The 14990-nt window shown below is 26.4% G+C and overlaps 3 protein-coding genes across 8 annotated transcripts; 1 reads left to right on the top strand and 2 right to left on the bottom strand.

The window, feature by feature from the left end:
* The first annotated feature begins 964 nt into the window (after positions 1-964).
* On the top strand, positions 965-4493 carry Nnp-1 (Ribosomal RNA processing protein 1 homolog Nnp-1). Of its 4 annotated transcripts, none has more exons than XM_031987528.2 (7): positions 965-1450; positions 1691-1914; positions 1996-2166; positions 2314-2496; positions 2994-3271; positions 3353-4076; positions 4178-4493. In XM_031987528.2, exons 1-7 carry the CDS (start codon positions 1210-1212, stop codon positions 4409-4411), a joined length of 2055 nt encoding a protein of 684 aa, XP_031843388.2. In that variant the 5' UTR covers positions 965-1209; the 3' UTR covers positions 4412-4493. The 4 variants fall into 4 exon arrangements, with proteins under 4 accessions (XP_031843388.2, XP_031843387.2, XP_076222426.1 ...); XM_031987527.2 differs by having other exon boundaries at positions 3353-4094; XM_076366311.1 differs by having other exon boundaries at positions 3353-4102; positions 4178-4312.
* On the bottom strand, positions 4113-10279 carry LOC116431712 (lysocardiolipin acyltransferase 1). 2 transcript variants are annotated; one of them, XR_012998286.1, is made up of 6 exons: positions 10060-10279; positions 9464-9652; positions 9139-9346; positions 8243-8809; positions 6532-8179; positions 4113-6442 (listed from the first exon to the last, which is right to left on the bottom strand). XR_012998286.1 is itself a non-coding variant. In XM_031987520.2 (5 exons), the coding sequence occupies exons 2-5, from the start codon at positions 9629-9631 to the stop codon at positions 8013-8015; spliced, it is 1110 nt and encodes a 369-aa protein (XP_031843380.1). In that variant the 5' UTR covers positions 9632-9652; positions 10060-10279; the 3' UTR covers positions 4113-8012. The 2 variants fall into 2 exon arrangements, 1 of the variants encoding a protein (XP_031843380.1); XM_031987520.2 differs by having other exon boundaries at positions 4113-8179.
* Positions 10280-10467: 188 nt separating this feature from the next.
* Positions 10468-13904, bottom strand: LOC116431718 (regulator of microtubule dynamics protein 1). Of its 2 annotated transcripts, none has more exons than XM_031987535.2 (6): positions 13675-13904; positions 12770-12958; positions 12470-12658; positions 11994-12208; positions 11691-11929; positions 10468-11600 (listed from the first exon to the last, which is right to left on the bottom strand). In XM_031987535.2, the coding sequence occupies exons 2-6, from the start codon at positions 12952-12954 to the stop codon at positions 11337-11339; spliced, it is 1092 nt and encodes a 363-aa protein (XP_031843395.1). In that variant the 5' UTR covers positions 12955-12958; positions 13675-13904; the 3' UTR covers positions 10468-11336. The 2 variants fall into 2 exon arrangements, with proteins under 2 accessions (XP_031843395.1, XP_031843394.1); XM_031987534.2 differs by lacking the exon at positions 13675-13904 and adding an exon at positions 13049-13589.
* Between the last annotated feature and the right edge of the window lie 1086 nt (positions 13905-14990).

Genomic DNA, 14990 nt, shown 5'->3' with positions numbered 1-14990 from the left:
CGTGGATTCTAGGGACTGACAGCGAACTTCTCGTTTGGTCGACATCGGTGCATGAGACCAGCATTTTAAAGGGTTAAATTATTAATGACAATTAAAAAATTTATGTTAAAATTTAGTGTACTCCCGTGGCTTTTTCAGACTGATCGTTTCTTGGTGTTCGCACTTTTGTCTCTCTGGCATTCCCCACCCCATTATCTTATGTTTATACATTGTATACATGTGCATTGCCTGCGCCATTGTCACAGTGCAAACGACAAAAGAAACAGTGAAAAAAAGGAATCGTCTGTTGCGTTTGTCGCGCCGTGTAGTTTAGCGTTCGGCATCAAATGCTCACGCGCTGCCGCCTGAGCGGAAAATATAGCAAAATCGGCACCGCACTCAACGTGTTAAAAGTGAAATGTCGGAATTCATTTCGGCATGCCTTTGTTACTAGCCGAGCCGTGGGCTGAGGTGGAGCGTGTGGCCGAATCCCCTTGCCCCTCTTCACTTTTGAGCCAGTGGCTGGCTCGGTTCACATCAGTAACGCACTGTACTTAGCTCTATGTAGTGTTCAAATACAGGTAAAAGTAGGTATGGAGAGGGTGATTCTCCGTGAGGAGAAAGTCACTATGGAACTCGCAAGCTTCCAGTTTGACGTCCCTAGTTTACATATAACTTGTATCGGCGATAACAAATTAGCATAAAAACTGAGATGAGGATAGATGAAAATTGACTAATCAGACCCGCATTCCTTTCGCTCGCCATCTCCTGAGTAACAGATAGTACTTACTATGGATTGGTCAGGAGATATGTACGGGACAAGAGTAGGAGAAATCTGTTGCTAGGGATTTTGTTTATGGTTTTGATTGGTTACGTGTAACTGTATTGACAAATAGCAAATTAGTATCTGAAATGAGATGAGCATTTGAGATGAAAGCCGAACATTTAGACCCACATTGCTTTCTAAAAAACGCAAGAGTTTCGTTTCTGTATAAGAATATTCTATGGATGTAATACCGGTTCCATTCCATATTAGACACATTAAAAGAACTGAAGTTATTACTTAAATTTGTTTTGTTGATTTTTATTGAAAAAGTGAAATGAAATTTAAATATTTGCATTATTCAAACATATATATAAACAAAAGAAATCTGAGTTAGAAATGAACAGTTCATTGTTAAAATAGGAAAAAGAGCATCAAATATTTAAGAAAGTCTATTATTATTGCGAATGGCGGTTAAAAAAACACAACGGTGCACACGTGCACCTCGTAAAAAGTATACGCAACAAATACTAGAAAATAAAAAACAAAAGGAGGAAAATGCAGAAAATAATAAAAATAAAAGAACAATTATTATTGCTCAAGAAATAAAATTTGCTCGGTTATTATCAAGTAACGATAAAAGAATTCGTGATAAAATACTAAAAAATTTAAGGAAATGGTTGACAGTTCGTGCAAGAAGTTCATTTGGTAAGAAGGATTGATGTTAATTACGTTATTTTTACATAATTGAAGTAAAATATTATTAAAATGATATATAATAAGATTTTTTTTTTATATGAATTCATATGAATATGTTACACATATTCGTATATAACATAAAATCATAAAATTTGCAATGCAATAATAATAATAATAAAAATAAAAAGAAGGAGAAGAAGAACATGAAAATAAAAAGTATAGAAATAATAAAATATATTTTGTTATTAGCATTTACAGAGGCAGATTTCACACGATTATGGAAAGGATTATTTTATTGCATGTGGATGTCAGATAAACCTTTAGTCCAAGAGGAATTAGCAGAATCTCTTAGTAAAATCGTACATTGTTTTGATATTAAAGATGTAGTGTTATGCTATACTATGTGTGCTTTACAAACATTAGGTACAGAATGGTTTGGTATAGATCAATATAGATTAGACAAATTTTCTATGGTAAGCTAGAAAATTTATTTTTATTATTTAATTTGTGTGCGCGTATATTAAAATTGTTAATTTCTATATACTTATTTATAGCTTCTAAGAAGAATGATTCGTCAAGCATTTGTAAAATGTAAAGAAAGATCATGGGACATGAAATGGATTAAAGGTTTCACAGAAATACTAGAGAAGCTTTTCCTAAATCCAAAAATATGTATTGGTTTTAAAATGCATATAACAGAAGTATTTTTAGAAGAATTATCCAAGGTACTATTAATGTTTAAAATTAATATTTAAAGACAAATTAAATTTGCGTTATTTGATGATAATGTAATGTGCCTAACATTCATGTATAGTTAAATTTTATTTCAGTAGTATACGTTAATACTAAATATAAAATATTTCATTTCATAGATAAGTAGTGGAAATGTACCAGAAGATGTAGTCACAGAACTTGTTAAACCATTTATTACATACTTTATAATAATGGATGATGAACGGCAAATCAGGCATGTTATGAGACACATTTTTAGATATTTAATCTTCCAATCAGATGTGGGAATGGATTACCAGGAAAAATTTCAAGCTTGGAAAGTTGTAAGTATTAAAACTTAAATTATTTTACAGCTGTGAAAAAAGAATTTTACTCCATATTCAATTACATAAAAACAAAATGCTGTACTGTCCAGATTAACAGAGACATTTTTAAAATACTTTCTTTAAACACTATTAATAATATTTTTAAACATTTCTGTATTTTTAAAATGATTATTTGTTAATGTATTATTTGATAATAATAGAATGTTCATTTTTTGCTAGAGTTGAAATATTATACTGACATTATACAATCTGTAAAACATTTCAGATAATTATTGTTCTTTTGTTTTTATGCGATAATACGTCGATAATTTGTTATTGTAGGTGTAATATTTACACTTCCCTCAACTTTCACTATACGTCCCTAATTTCCTAAATTGAAGTAAGTCACAGAAATATTAATAACAAGAATTTTGTGGCACTTATATAGCACACTGTACATGACATACAGACTGGTTTGTACTGTACTTAAATAATTTAAGATGTGTTACATGTAGGCTGGCTTCCCCAGTGGTTCCATTGATGATATAGAAAAAATTGAAGTATCCGATGAAGAACAAGAACACAGTGATACTATTGAAACTGATAAGATTTCTCAAAATCAATTAAACCATAATACAGAAAAATTATTAGATCCAAGAGCTGGAAAAGTAGACGTTGAATTGTCACAAATACCTTTCAATGCTAAGAAGATTGTAGCACTGTTAACTCAATATAAATATCATCCTTCGTCAACAACAAAGTCACGTAGACAATTACATCGTTTAATTAAAGAGTAAGTAATAATCAGTTTAAAACTGGGTAACTTTTAGAGACACATAAAAGAATTGTATTTCTTAATAAATTACATTTACAGGTTTACAGAACTGTCAGAAGGCAGAATGCCTCTTGGTATTAAGGAAATAAATATTCCAAATACGCGAAAAAAAGATACAGATGCAAAATCGGCTGCAATACGTCTTTTAAATTTCGAAAAAGTATTATATTCTGATTCAACGCAAAAGAACCGTAAGAGAAAAAGAAATAAGCAAGTTATAGAAAATGAAAGGGATACATTTAGCGAAGAAAAATCAGAAGATATTAATGATGAAAATAGGACAGTGAAAGCAGATGCTATCGAAAATATAAAGAAGAGAAAGAAACATGAAATAACCGATACTTGCAATGAAGTACACACTAATTTACAAGTATCGGATATGATTATTCATGTGCCACAAAAAAAAGAAAATGAAACAAAGGAAAAACTTTCCAATAATTGTAAAGTAGATATAAAAGATAATAATTATAAAGTAAAGAAAAAATCATTTGTCGTAGCTAAGAATAATAGTGAATTTGAAAATGTAAAACTCAAAAAAAATAAAATCGTAACTGCGAATGTTTCTCCAATTAAAAAGAAAGGAAAACTTAAAATTTGTAACAGATGGGATGTTTCAGATAATATAATTTTATCTGCACCTGCGACCTTAATTAATAGTAGTAAAGAATCATGTTTGAAGACTAATAAAAAATCGGGTGTAAGTCTTCAAAGAAGGAACTCTCGTAGTGGATTATCCGCATGGATGTTACCCGTAGTGAAAAAGGTGGAAAGTGAAAAAAATGTACACTTGTAACACATATTTCTATTTTCTTCATCCTTAAATTTATTTTCTCTTTTTTAATAGTTATTATATTTTTGTTACAGGAGATAGTACATAAATTACCAGAGCAAAATAAAGTAAATAACTTTTCGAATTCGAAAAAGCGAGTGAAAATAGCTCTTCAACGTAATACGGCTCAACATACATCAGAATACATACTTCAAGTTCAAAAAAGTCCATCAATTCCATTTGATGCAAACAAAAAGCCATTAGTAGGAGTATTGAAAGCAAGTCCTATACCAAGTCCAATAAATCCATTTTACAGGCAAAAGTGTTAGTTGAAATAATCCTTAATTTAATGACGGAAATATGTAATTATTTGTTAATGAAATAAATAAATAACACATGTTTGCGAATAAATGTTATTTTTTACTTTATAAAAAAATCTATTTTTGTATTTACATTTATGTAATTTATAATTATAATTTCTTCTGTTAAGAGGGGATCCTGGTGTAGAGGGTAAAAAAATTAAATTTATATTAACACGATAATTTTTTAATCGAATTTACTACTCTAAGAATTTTAACAACAAAAAATATGAAACAAATTCAAAATATTTATAATTTATATTAGCTTTTTCACATGATTCAGATAAAGTTACATTTACTATAAATAATTAATTATAATTCTGTGAAAAATTAGGAGAATATAGAAATATTAGTGACCAATTAACTTCACAATTCATAGTATATTCATGTACAATTCGATAAGAAGTTTGTACACAATAATATATATAATTAACCATCACATGACAATTTACATTTTGTATGTAACACATATAACTCTATCCTACATAATTATACACATAACCATGTAACATTTATAGAATAAGTCACAAAATTATTGGTACAGTTGAACACATAGAAAAAAAGTTTTAAGTGAAATAAATGTTTACATCGCACATTTATTCGCATAATCTTTATATTTTATAAAAAAAGTTGAAATCTTAAAACACAAAACGTTTTTCATGTATATAAATAAAATTATCCATAATAAATAAACAGTTAAATTATAAACAGACAATAAAAATAAATTATCATAAACACATGAGTTGATTAAAAAAATTGCAATCACTTAAAAAAAACTATTTTATTTTAGCCAGTATAAAAAAAACCTAATTAATTTTATTTATATAATTCATTCATATTTAAAAATGAGAAAACCATTAACTCAAAGAAATAATACTTCACGATGAAAATAATAGAAAAAAGTATAATTTTTACAATAGTTATAAAAGTTCATGAAATAAATCATATGCTGCACCAATACTTCTGTTTATTACATTACATAAAGACATCATGAAGTATATATTCATTTAATCTGTTCATCATTAAATTCAATACAATTCTTTATTTTACATAATAGATGTATTTATATGGTTTTATTTTTAAAATATTATAATTTGAGATTCAAATGTAAAAATACATGATCCTATAAGAATGAAAAGATGTCTATATTCATTAAATTTATATCAGCAAATTTCTCACATATAAAATGTAATGTAACATTTTTTTCGAACCTACATTGGAGTCACCCACAATTTATAACAAAAAGTAATCCATTATGTAAAATAACAAAATTGAATTATAAATCCACAAATTACCTAAATAATACAAACTACTATGTGTGAAATCGTTTTGTAAAAATATGATAATATAATAATTCGAATTATAACTGAAAATTATATTTTCCAAATCTAATGATAATATTTGTATTTATATTTGTTAATCTACCAGTTAATTAATAGTTTTATTATAATGCTGTAATTATATTACTTGAGAAATAGAAACATTTTAGATAAACAATTTCTTAGAACTATATAAGTACATACTTCAAAATGAAGTTTATAATCATACACTAACACACATATGTTTCTTTGGCACATGAATTCACTTTTACTTATATTTATAACATCTCTATAGCTATAGAAAAATAGCATTTTTGCTACCATGTTAAAATCCAAATATCTAAAATTTGTATTCTGTACTACACATTTTATTTTTTTATTTTTATATTTTTATCATTAGAATAATAATTTATTACATGGAAAATATTGTAAAATTTGTCGTTAATCGCTGATTGACATGATAAGACTGATAATTGCATTCTGGTTTAATTACGAATATATTAATTGATAATAATTTTTCAGAAAACATTAAGTACGTAATTAAGTAATGTTTCAGATTGTTTAAATTTTCACTTTTTTCAAAGCTTCATAATTTTATTGTAACATATATGTAAATACATTTGTACTTTGAAATATAGGACAATGAGGCACTGTGTCAAGCTATGACGATTTTCATGTAAATCTAAAAAAGTCAATTCAATATAATTTCAATTACATTTGTAAGTGAAAAGATAGACAGTTATTATACTATTCAAAAATATTTCTACTCACAATATTATTTTATTAAAAAGTGTGTGTGTATGTTTCATACGAAAACATTGTTACAATCAATTTATGTACACTTATGAAATTATGTAACGTAATAATATTATATTGTCCAATAAATGAATATTGTTCAAAATATATTATTTGTTACAATTAGTTATAATAAACATCCGCATTTGGAAGTTATGTTATCAAAATTTTTTTAGTTTCGTTTCATAATATCAACAAGATAAAAAAAAAGAACTATTTCCCTAAAAAATATTGCAGTACAATCAAATAGAAGTATTATCATAATGTAAAAAAATTAAATTGTTAATAAAACTATATATTTTGTTCAAAATATAACATATAATTTTGTAAATAACAGTTTTGTATACGAAATGTTTCCAAGTTATAGAATATTTTCGGAATTAATATTTCTATTAAACAGTTTGTTACACTCATACAACATATCCGTACGTTAATGTGGTGTGAATGATTTTTGTAAATTTTTTGCTTTGTTGTATTATAAATTAAAATTATATTCTATACATAATTTTAAAATATTTTTTTTATGATTATAGGTCATTTGTATTGGTTTAGTTATAAATCACATCTCATAATTCAGTACAACCTAGTTTTATATAAAGATGCTCTTGCTTAATTTTGTGAATGAAATCTAAATATGTACGTTTATGCGTACGTATAGAGTGAAAATATTGGGTATAAATGATAATATCAAATGTGTTGAAATGATACTAGTTTATAGAATTTTAATTAACAATAATATTTTATTTTAAAGAATTAATGAATTTTAAATAAAAATATAAAATAGATAATGTTATGAATTTATATTGTCAGGAAAATCGTAGTAGTAAAGTGTAAACATTATAAAATAATTGAGATAAAGAAATATTTGTAATTTTTTATTACAACTCGCATTTAAAAGTGTCAAATATCTGTATCACTGCAGTATTTAAAAAGGTAAACTGTACAAGGTTAATTCTTATTAAAATATTAAAATTAATTTCTACTAACCTCATAACCTCATTGTTTTTCTTTCATTTCATGTATAGTAATAAAGGTTTTATAATATTATCATTATAATGTTTCACAGTTTAGTTCAGTCAATATTAAAAAACAATTCTTTGTGTTAATTCATTTTACAATGATACTTTATAGTTTATGTTACTATTAAATCATGTCTTGCATTTACTAACACAGTTTATTGAATAAATGTTCCAATGTGTTTTAATCTAATTTAAATTATATTAATCTCGTAAAATTTTTAATACAAAATCAGACTATATTTCAAAATATATCAAGTTTTTGAAATTGAGGACCTTTGCTCATAGTTTTTAAACTAAACAAATTATATATGGTTCAATGTCATAATTACATCAATATTTTTCAATTTTATGATACATTCATAGTATCGAATAAATAAATAAATATTGAAAGTTAATATTTAAATTTACTTACTTTGATGAGTATAATTTTAAACTTTACTAACTATGCTTTTGATGTAACAAGTAAGCTCTCCAACGCCAGTACCATGCCATTTCAAGTTGATTAAAACCAGTAGTAAAAAATGATAGAGCAACAAAGAAAAGCGAAAGGATCAGTGTCCACAATTGAAATAACGGAGAAATAATAAGCAACAGTATTGCAGCACCTGAAATTAACAAGATTTTTTAATATAAATCTTATAAAAAATTAATAAAAATTAATAACTCACCTGTTAAGATACTCCAAAAACCTAATGCAACTTGTAAAGGGTATATATTTGTCAAAGGCCAAATTTCAGTAGAAAAAGTTTTTCTTTTGTAAAATTGTTTTAAAACTTCTTCTTTGTTATACCACCTTTCTTCTAACCATTGTCTTAATGCTATATCATCTGTTGGCATATCAGCTGATGGTATCCTTTTAATATGAAAATGTACTTCATATGGTAATTTGCCTTTGATTAAATCTAATTCTGACTGTGGAACATAGTCTGGATATGCAATTGTTAAGTCATAAACAGCATCAAGATAGTTAGCTTGTTGAAGATGATGAACTAAATAAGTGAATCCTGTTGTCCGTGGATGAAGAGTAAAGGAATACTGTGGCAACTTGTATTTTGAAGCGTATCTGTCTGACTTTTCTTTGCTACTTTTTGTTAAGTCTGTACCTTCCGGAAATATTAATAATTGAGAACGCCTATCCAATGATACTAAATAATCAAGGGTGTGCGACAATCGACTTTGATCTTCTTCCCACCGTCGTGTTATATAAAGGAAGCCATTCATTTGCATTATCCATCCTGTCATACAATACTTCTTTAAAATTCTCTAGTTCCTTAAAAATATTATTTTGTAGATTCAATGTTTTTTTATTACAGAATATAAAATAAACATTTCAATGTTTCTATTTCAAAATTAAATTTTAAAATAACTTCAATAATTAGTAATGGTATTGCCTAGCAAAATGTCAAATATATTTGAAAAAACTTGTTTTTTTAAAATTCTGTATAAAAAATATTACACAAAGCCATTACTTATTGTTATAATATAATTTGAAATTAAAATATTTTTAATATTTTCGGTAGTGAGCTTTCATTTTTCATATTTTTTAATAATACTGTTATATTACCTGGACCTGGAATATGTCTTATAGGATCCTTTAAAACAAACTTTAATCTATGAGTTGCTACACTGGGTAAGCACGCTTGATACATTGCTGCCCATAAAAAATTCCAATCTACTCGTGTTCTGTGATTCATTACAAGTATAGCAGATTCTTCTGGAGATATGTGATCCCCAGACACAAAAATTTTCACACCAAATACTTTTAAAAGAGCCTAAAATATTCAGAGAATAGACTAATCATAGTTTCAAACAAACAATTAGTTTTATGAAAAATATATATTTCTACAAGCCATAGGAAAGAGGAAAGAAATCAAATTAATTTAACTTACCGTGGAATAAAGTTCCCAACAGGAAAATAAAAAATCATTACATTTTCGAAATTTTAGTGGGCTAAACAATAACAGTGGTAACATAGGACAGGCAATAAATAAAAAGCCAGCCACTACACTGCCATACCACAGTGCACAATATAAAGTACCACGTAAAAGTCCACGCATTACAAAGTATGTTTAAGATATCTAAAAAAGAAACAGTTAAATATATATTTATTATATACATGTATAGGGATTGTAAATCCATATCTTATTATATATTTTTTAATTACTGCAATGTGTCTCTTTAACTTCTTGATTATCAAATTGTTAAAAAGATAATTAGTAATACAATAACAAAACAGAATGCATCTTATATTACATATATGCAAAAAATAAATATAATAGTAAAATTTTATAATACAATATTTTTCATTCCAATATCAACATTTACAAACAGAAATTTGTATTTTATTTGTTATAAATAATTTTCTAAACAATTTATATTCATTATAGTAACAAGGAAGAGAAAAATGTATTTTCTGTAGTAATAATATAAATTGAAGTAAAAATCAGAATCTAGATTTTATAACATTTTAAATAATAGAGTTTACCTTATCATGTATATGTTCTGATTGAACCACTTTTTACAAGCTCTCAGTATTAACTACCTCTTCTGAAATGTTTTCTCTGGCTTCCCTTCTGTCTTACTAGAAGGGCTTCTATGTGCTTCACCCCTTCTACCCCATTTTCCACCCAGTAGATACTGAGCTCTGGGATGCTGTCTGGACCATTATTGATCTGTTAAAATAGGGAGGAAATTTATAATTATCTATAAAATTGCAAGACTTGTTTTTCTTTACAACTTTATTTAAAAAATTTCAATCAATCTATAATTCATTTGTAAAATATTGCGTGAAAAATATAAATTATTATATAAAAACATCGATTAACTTTTATTATTTAAAAAGGTTTAGTGTGATATTGTTGATGCAGTAGGTTGTCAAAAAACAAAATAATAATTAAGTATTATTTTTTTTTAATGCAGCATTTAAACGTAGAAAAAATACAATAATTATAATATCTTTAAGGAATGTACATAGTAATATAAGTGGAAAGATTCTTTAAATTATAATTACTGGCAGTTTTATAAGTATAATTGTGTTTACAGATCTTGAATAATTGGTAGATTATTTTTTAACAAGTATTGTATATACCATCATTCAATATACATTTATATTATACAAATACCAATCATATATAACTTCAATAAATGTATTAAATGAAGGGGATGTTAACAAAAGTTAAACATTTATAGTCCAAGTTATTTATACTTTAAAATTCATTGGGAATTAATTGCACAAAATGGTATTCTATAATTCATGTTACTTAATAATTGTAAAATATTAATATCAATGGTGATGATGAAAAAAATTAATTCTATACGTTTTTCATAGTACTCAAACACAATAGCTTTGATTAATATACATACATACGTACATATATATATCAAAATGTATTAAAAAAAGTATATAATCTTATTTATTCACAGAATGTTACTACTATGGAGTACCTTTCTAAACAGATCTTTTCTAGATACATTCTTCTATAAAACCTTAATTAATTAAAGATAAAAAGTCACAATACCTGTTACATTACATAAAATGTTTCTTTAGTACCTGTATTTCATATTATATAATTATTCGTTATAAACCGTTTAACATAGCTGTTTGTATTATCTATAGCCTAAGCTTTTTATTTATATGTATGTTTATATTTTATTTGCATTATATGTATAAATATATAATGTATTCGTATTTATACATATAAATATCCTAATGTTTGCAAATGTATTAAATATGAATCAGATGTACAAATATATTATTTTTTGCTATGAACGATATCCTGAATATTTATTGAGAAGTGTTCTTGCTTCTGCAAGTATTTTTTCATCTGCGGTTGTCAATGCGGGTTGCGTTAATATTTCATCAAGATAATTAATCGCACGTGAGTATTGCTTTAGAGCAATATTACACTTGCTGATAAATAACTGTATATCGAGAGTATTATTGCCAAGTCTTGCCGCTGTTTCAAAACAATCGAGAGCTTCTTCATGTGTAGCACTTGGAATTTCAGAAAATAATGTTGCTGCTACCTAAACAAGTTTAAAGAAAATTTCTTAATTTAAAAACAAAAGTTTGACTATTATATTGGAATTATTTAATATATTAAATCACGAATAAACCTTTTTTTCAATCCAAGTTAAATTTGCTATCTCGAACTTAAATCTGCCAAGGAGGTAATGTAATTGTTTATCATCAGGCTGCATTTCTAATGCCATTAATACATAATTTTTAAAATGGACACCATTCTTTATTTTGTCTGCTGTCGATAAATAATCACCATTTAACCCTATGAGTATAGCATACCACTTATACAAATCTGCGTTTTGAATGTCAATAATTTTCTCGCAATGTGCAATTCCTTTAATAATAAAATATTATTTATATTTATTGTGTTTAATAATAATTTATTATTTTATGCATACCTTCAAGAATTATCATTTTCCTTTTATCAGAAGTAATTGTAGCCTCTGCATAATAATAAGATGCTCTTGCAAACCTCCATACTACATTTACATTATCATGATGAGATTTTACCAAAGTTTGTAATTTATAATATGTTTGGCTATCAAAATCTCCATTTTCATCCTTGTCAATCTCCTTAAGTATTAAATCCAATTGGTTCAGTTCCTTTGAGAGCCTGTATTACTGAATATATAATCTCTTCCTTCTACATTTTTAAAATAATTTTACTTGCCCAAATGATTAAATTCTAATTTCCCAAATAAACTACAGACAATTTTGCTTAAGTCATAAAAGAAATGACATAAGTGGAATGTTCTTAAGATGTTTCTTGAGAAAATGGACTCATATGTTTACTAAAATAAATTGCAAATTCTCATATGTGTTATTCATAAAAGTATAACACATTTATATTATTGTTTTTACATTGTCAACTAACCTTATGTCATTTTCAGCAATAATACTTTCACTATCAGAACAGTCGTAAAATTCATCATCTCCAATATCTGTATCCGCTGTGGAAAAAGCATCAATATCGGTTTCATTATCCGTTGCAGTGTACGTAGTATCATTAGAAGCAAATCTTTGTGTCACTTTTCGTTTCTTCTTCTGCTGACTGCGTTGTAACCTTAAATGAAATAAATAATATAAATATTTAATAAAAAATTTTATATAACTCTTATAATTTTATAAATAAAATTAAAGTAATTATATGCTTTTAATAAAACTGTACTATTACCTTAATGTTTCTAATTCTTCTTGCAATTCAGCAATTCTTTTATTCGCAGCATCTAAATTAGAGGTTACAGTCGTATGCTGCTGATTTTCTAAAATTTTATGATAAATAAATATACTAGCAGCGCTCAAAACACCAACAGTTACACCAATAGCAGCAGCAATTAAATTACTGTGTAGATGGTTCATGGTGCTACAAACAAAATTTTTATACTGCAATATTTATACATAAGAATATGTTTAATACAAAATTATCATTATATTACAGAAGCAAGATACATACATATTAATAATGGAATACTGTAGAGCTATGATTAAACCAAATTCATCAATATACCGTAGTTTACTTTATTTTTCTATAAGCTGTGTCACAGATTGTATTAATTTTTCACATTTATTATGCATTAAAAACATATTAACAAAATTCATGAGATAAGAACAGAGTTTAATGTCACTTAAAAAGTGTTCTCTTTGTACTTAGGAATAAGAAATAACGTTTCCTCTTCTCATTGAAAAATAAAAGGTTAAATCTTCGAGATATAAGTCACATCGTGTACCGGCAACCAAGAAAGAAATATCATCCGGCACATTGTAAGTGATACACTTTGAATCGTTAAGTATGACCCGATCTTATTATTTAACTTCCTCAATGATTCAACAATTTTTTTAAAGGTTCAAAGTACAAAATTGTATAAAATCTGCACCACAAATTATACATATGTTTTACTAAAAAAGCCTTTTCAAGCGCACATATTTAAATATATATTTTTATGTACAGTCATAACAACTATAGATAGGTATCCTCCTTGGTTTAGTCAGACATTTTACAGCGCCTCTTGCGAGAACATTAAAAAAAAACACGAAAGAAATAAAATTAATATGAAATATAATAAGATGAAATACACTTACATGGAATATTAATGAAAATGTAAAGGGTAGTGAGAAGTCATCGAAATCGAGAAAATTAAAAATATTAGAGGTATTGGTAAAATTTAATATAATACATATACATTATCTACATTACACTTTTAAATGCGATTTGTATACTATTGAACACAATATTTACTACTTGTCCATTCCACTCTTATAATCCAAGCACGGAGAATTCTTATAAAGGCGAAATCAGTATTTTGCGAGACCAATTTCTAGCGCGCATGCGTATGTAAGTCGTGTTCTATGAATATAAGTTTAGTTTGCAAGTGGTTTCCTAAGAAGGTAGTTACACAATTTTGAAATTAAGAATGAAAATGGAATGCCAAAATTTAAATGTTGGAGTAAATATTTAAATATACAAATTGAATTTATCAAGTTATTATTTATTAGCGTGTATTTTTGGCAACAAATATATACATATCTATGTACTTCTCTTGCAATCGATTAACCTTGCTATAAAAAATATCCATGTTATTTAAATGTACCTTAAAAACGAAATTCGTGATATTGCAGCCATTTTATACTATGGTCGTTTATATTTTCAAAATTATATTACTTATATCCCTTTTTTGTTCCTGTATTTTTATTTCTGTTGGTTTGGTGTAATCCGAGTAAACTGATAAAAAATAAAATTGATAATAATGATATGTATTTTTCTGATGTCCTATAGTACAGACCAAAAGCTTTCTCTAATGTTATATACTTTCAACATCAAGTACTTAATTGTATTATTACATTACTCATTAACTAATCAAACCTATAAACAAAGCGCATATATACAGAGATCATCTTGGATGCAGTGAAAAGTAATAAGTAAAAGTAATTAAGTATTAAGTATTTAAATATCTATTAACCAGTTATACTGAAGATCAGCCAATTTGATGATACAAACTTGAAAGATTGTAACAGAAGTTTCACCTCTATATGAATACTCTATGCTCGATCTGGGTGTTACGATAAATGGCAATTGCATCTGTGAAAAATCTTATAACGCGAATCTCAGCATCGCTTCAAGTGACTTGACGTAGCCATTTTATCAATAATCGATTTATTAATATTTTTATTTTTTAATCTATTAAAATTTGTTTACCGCTATTTTACGATTATTTGAAATTTCTCAACTTCGGTTTCCAAGTTCAAATGACAGATAAGGGATTTTTTTACATATTTACATATTAATTTATCATTTTATATATAAGCTTGTAAAGAATCTCATGTACTTTTTTTATTACATTAATTTGTAAGAAGAAAAATCTAATACGTTCAATAATACAAATATAGGCAAACGATTT

The sequence above is a fragment of the Nomia melanderi genome, chromosome 3 (assembly GCF_051020985.1).
Source record: "Nomia melanderi isolate GNS246 chromosome 3, iyNomMela1, whole genome shotgun sequence".
In the NCBI taxonomy this organism is placed as follows: Eukaryota; Metazoa; Arthropoda; class Insecta; order Hymenoptera; family Halictidae; genus Nomia; species Nomia melanderi.
The sequence above is the reverse complement of the archived record's forward strand: the minus strand, read 5'-3'. Positions and strand labels throughout refer to the sequence as shown.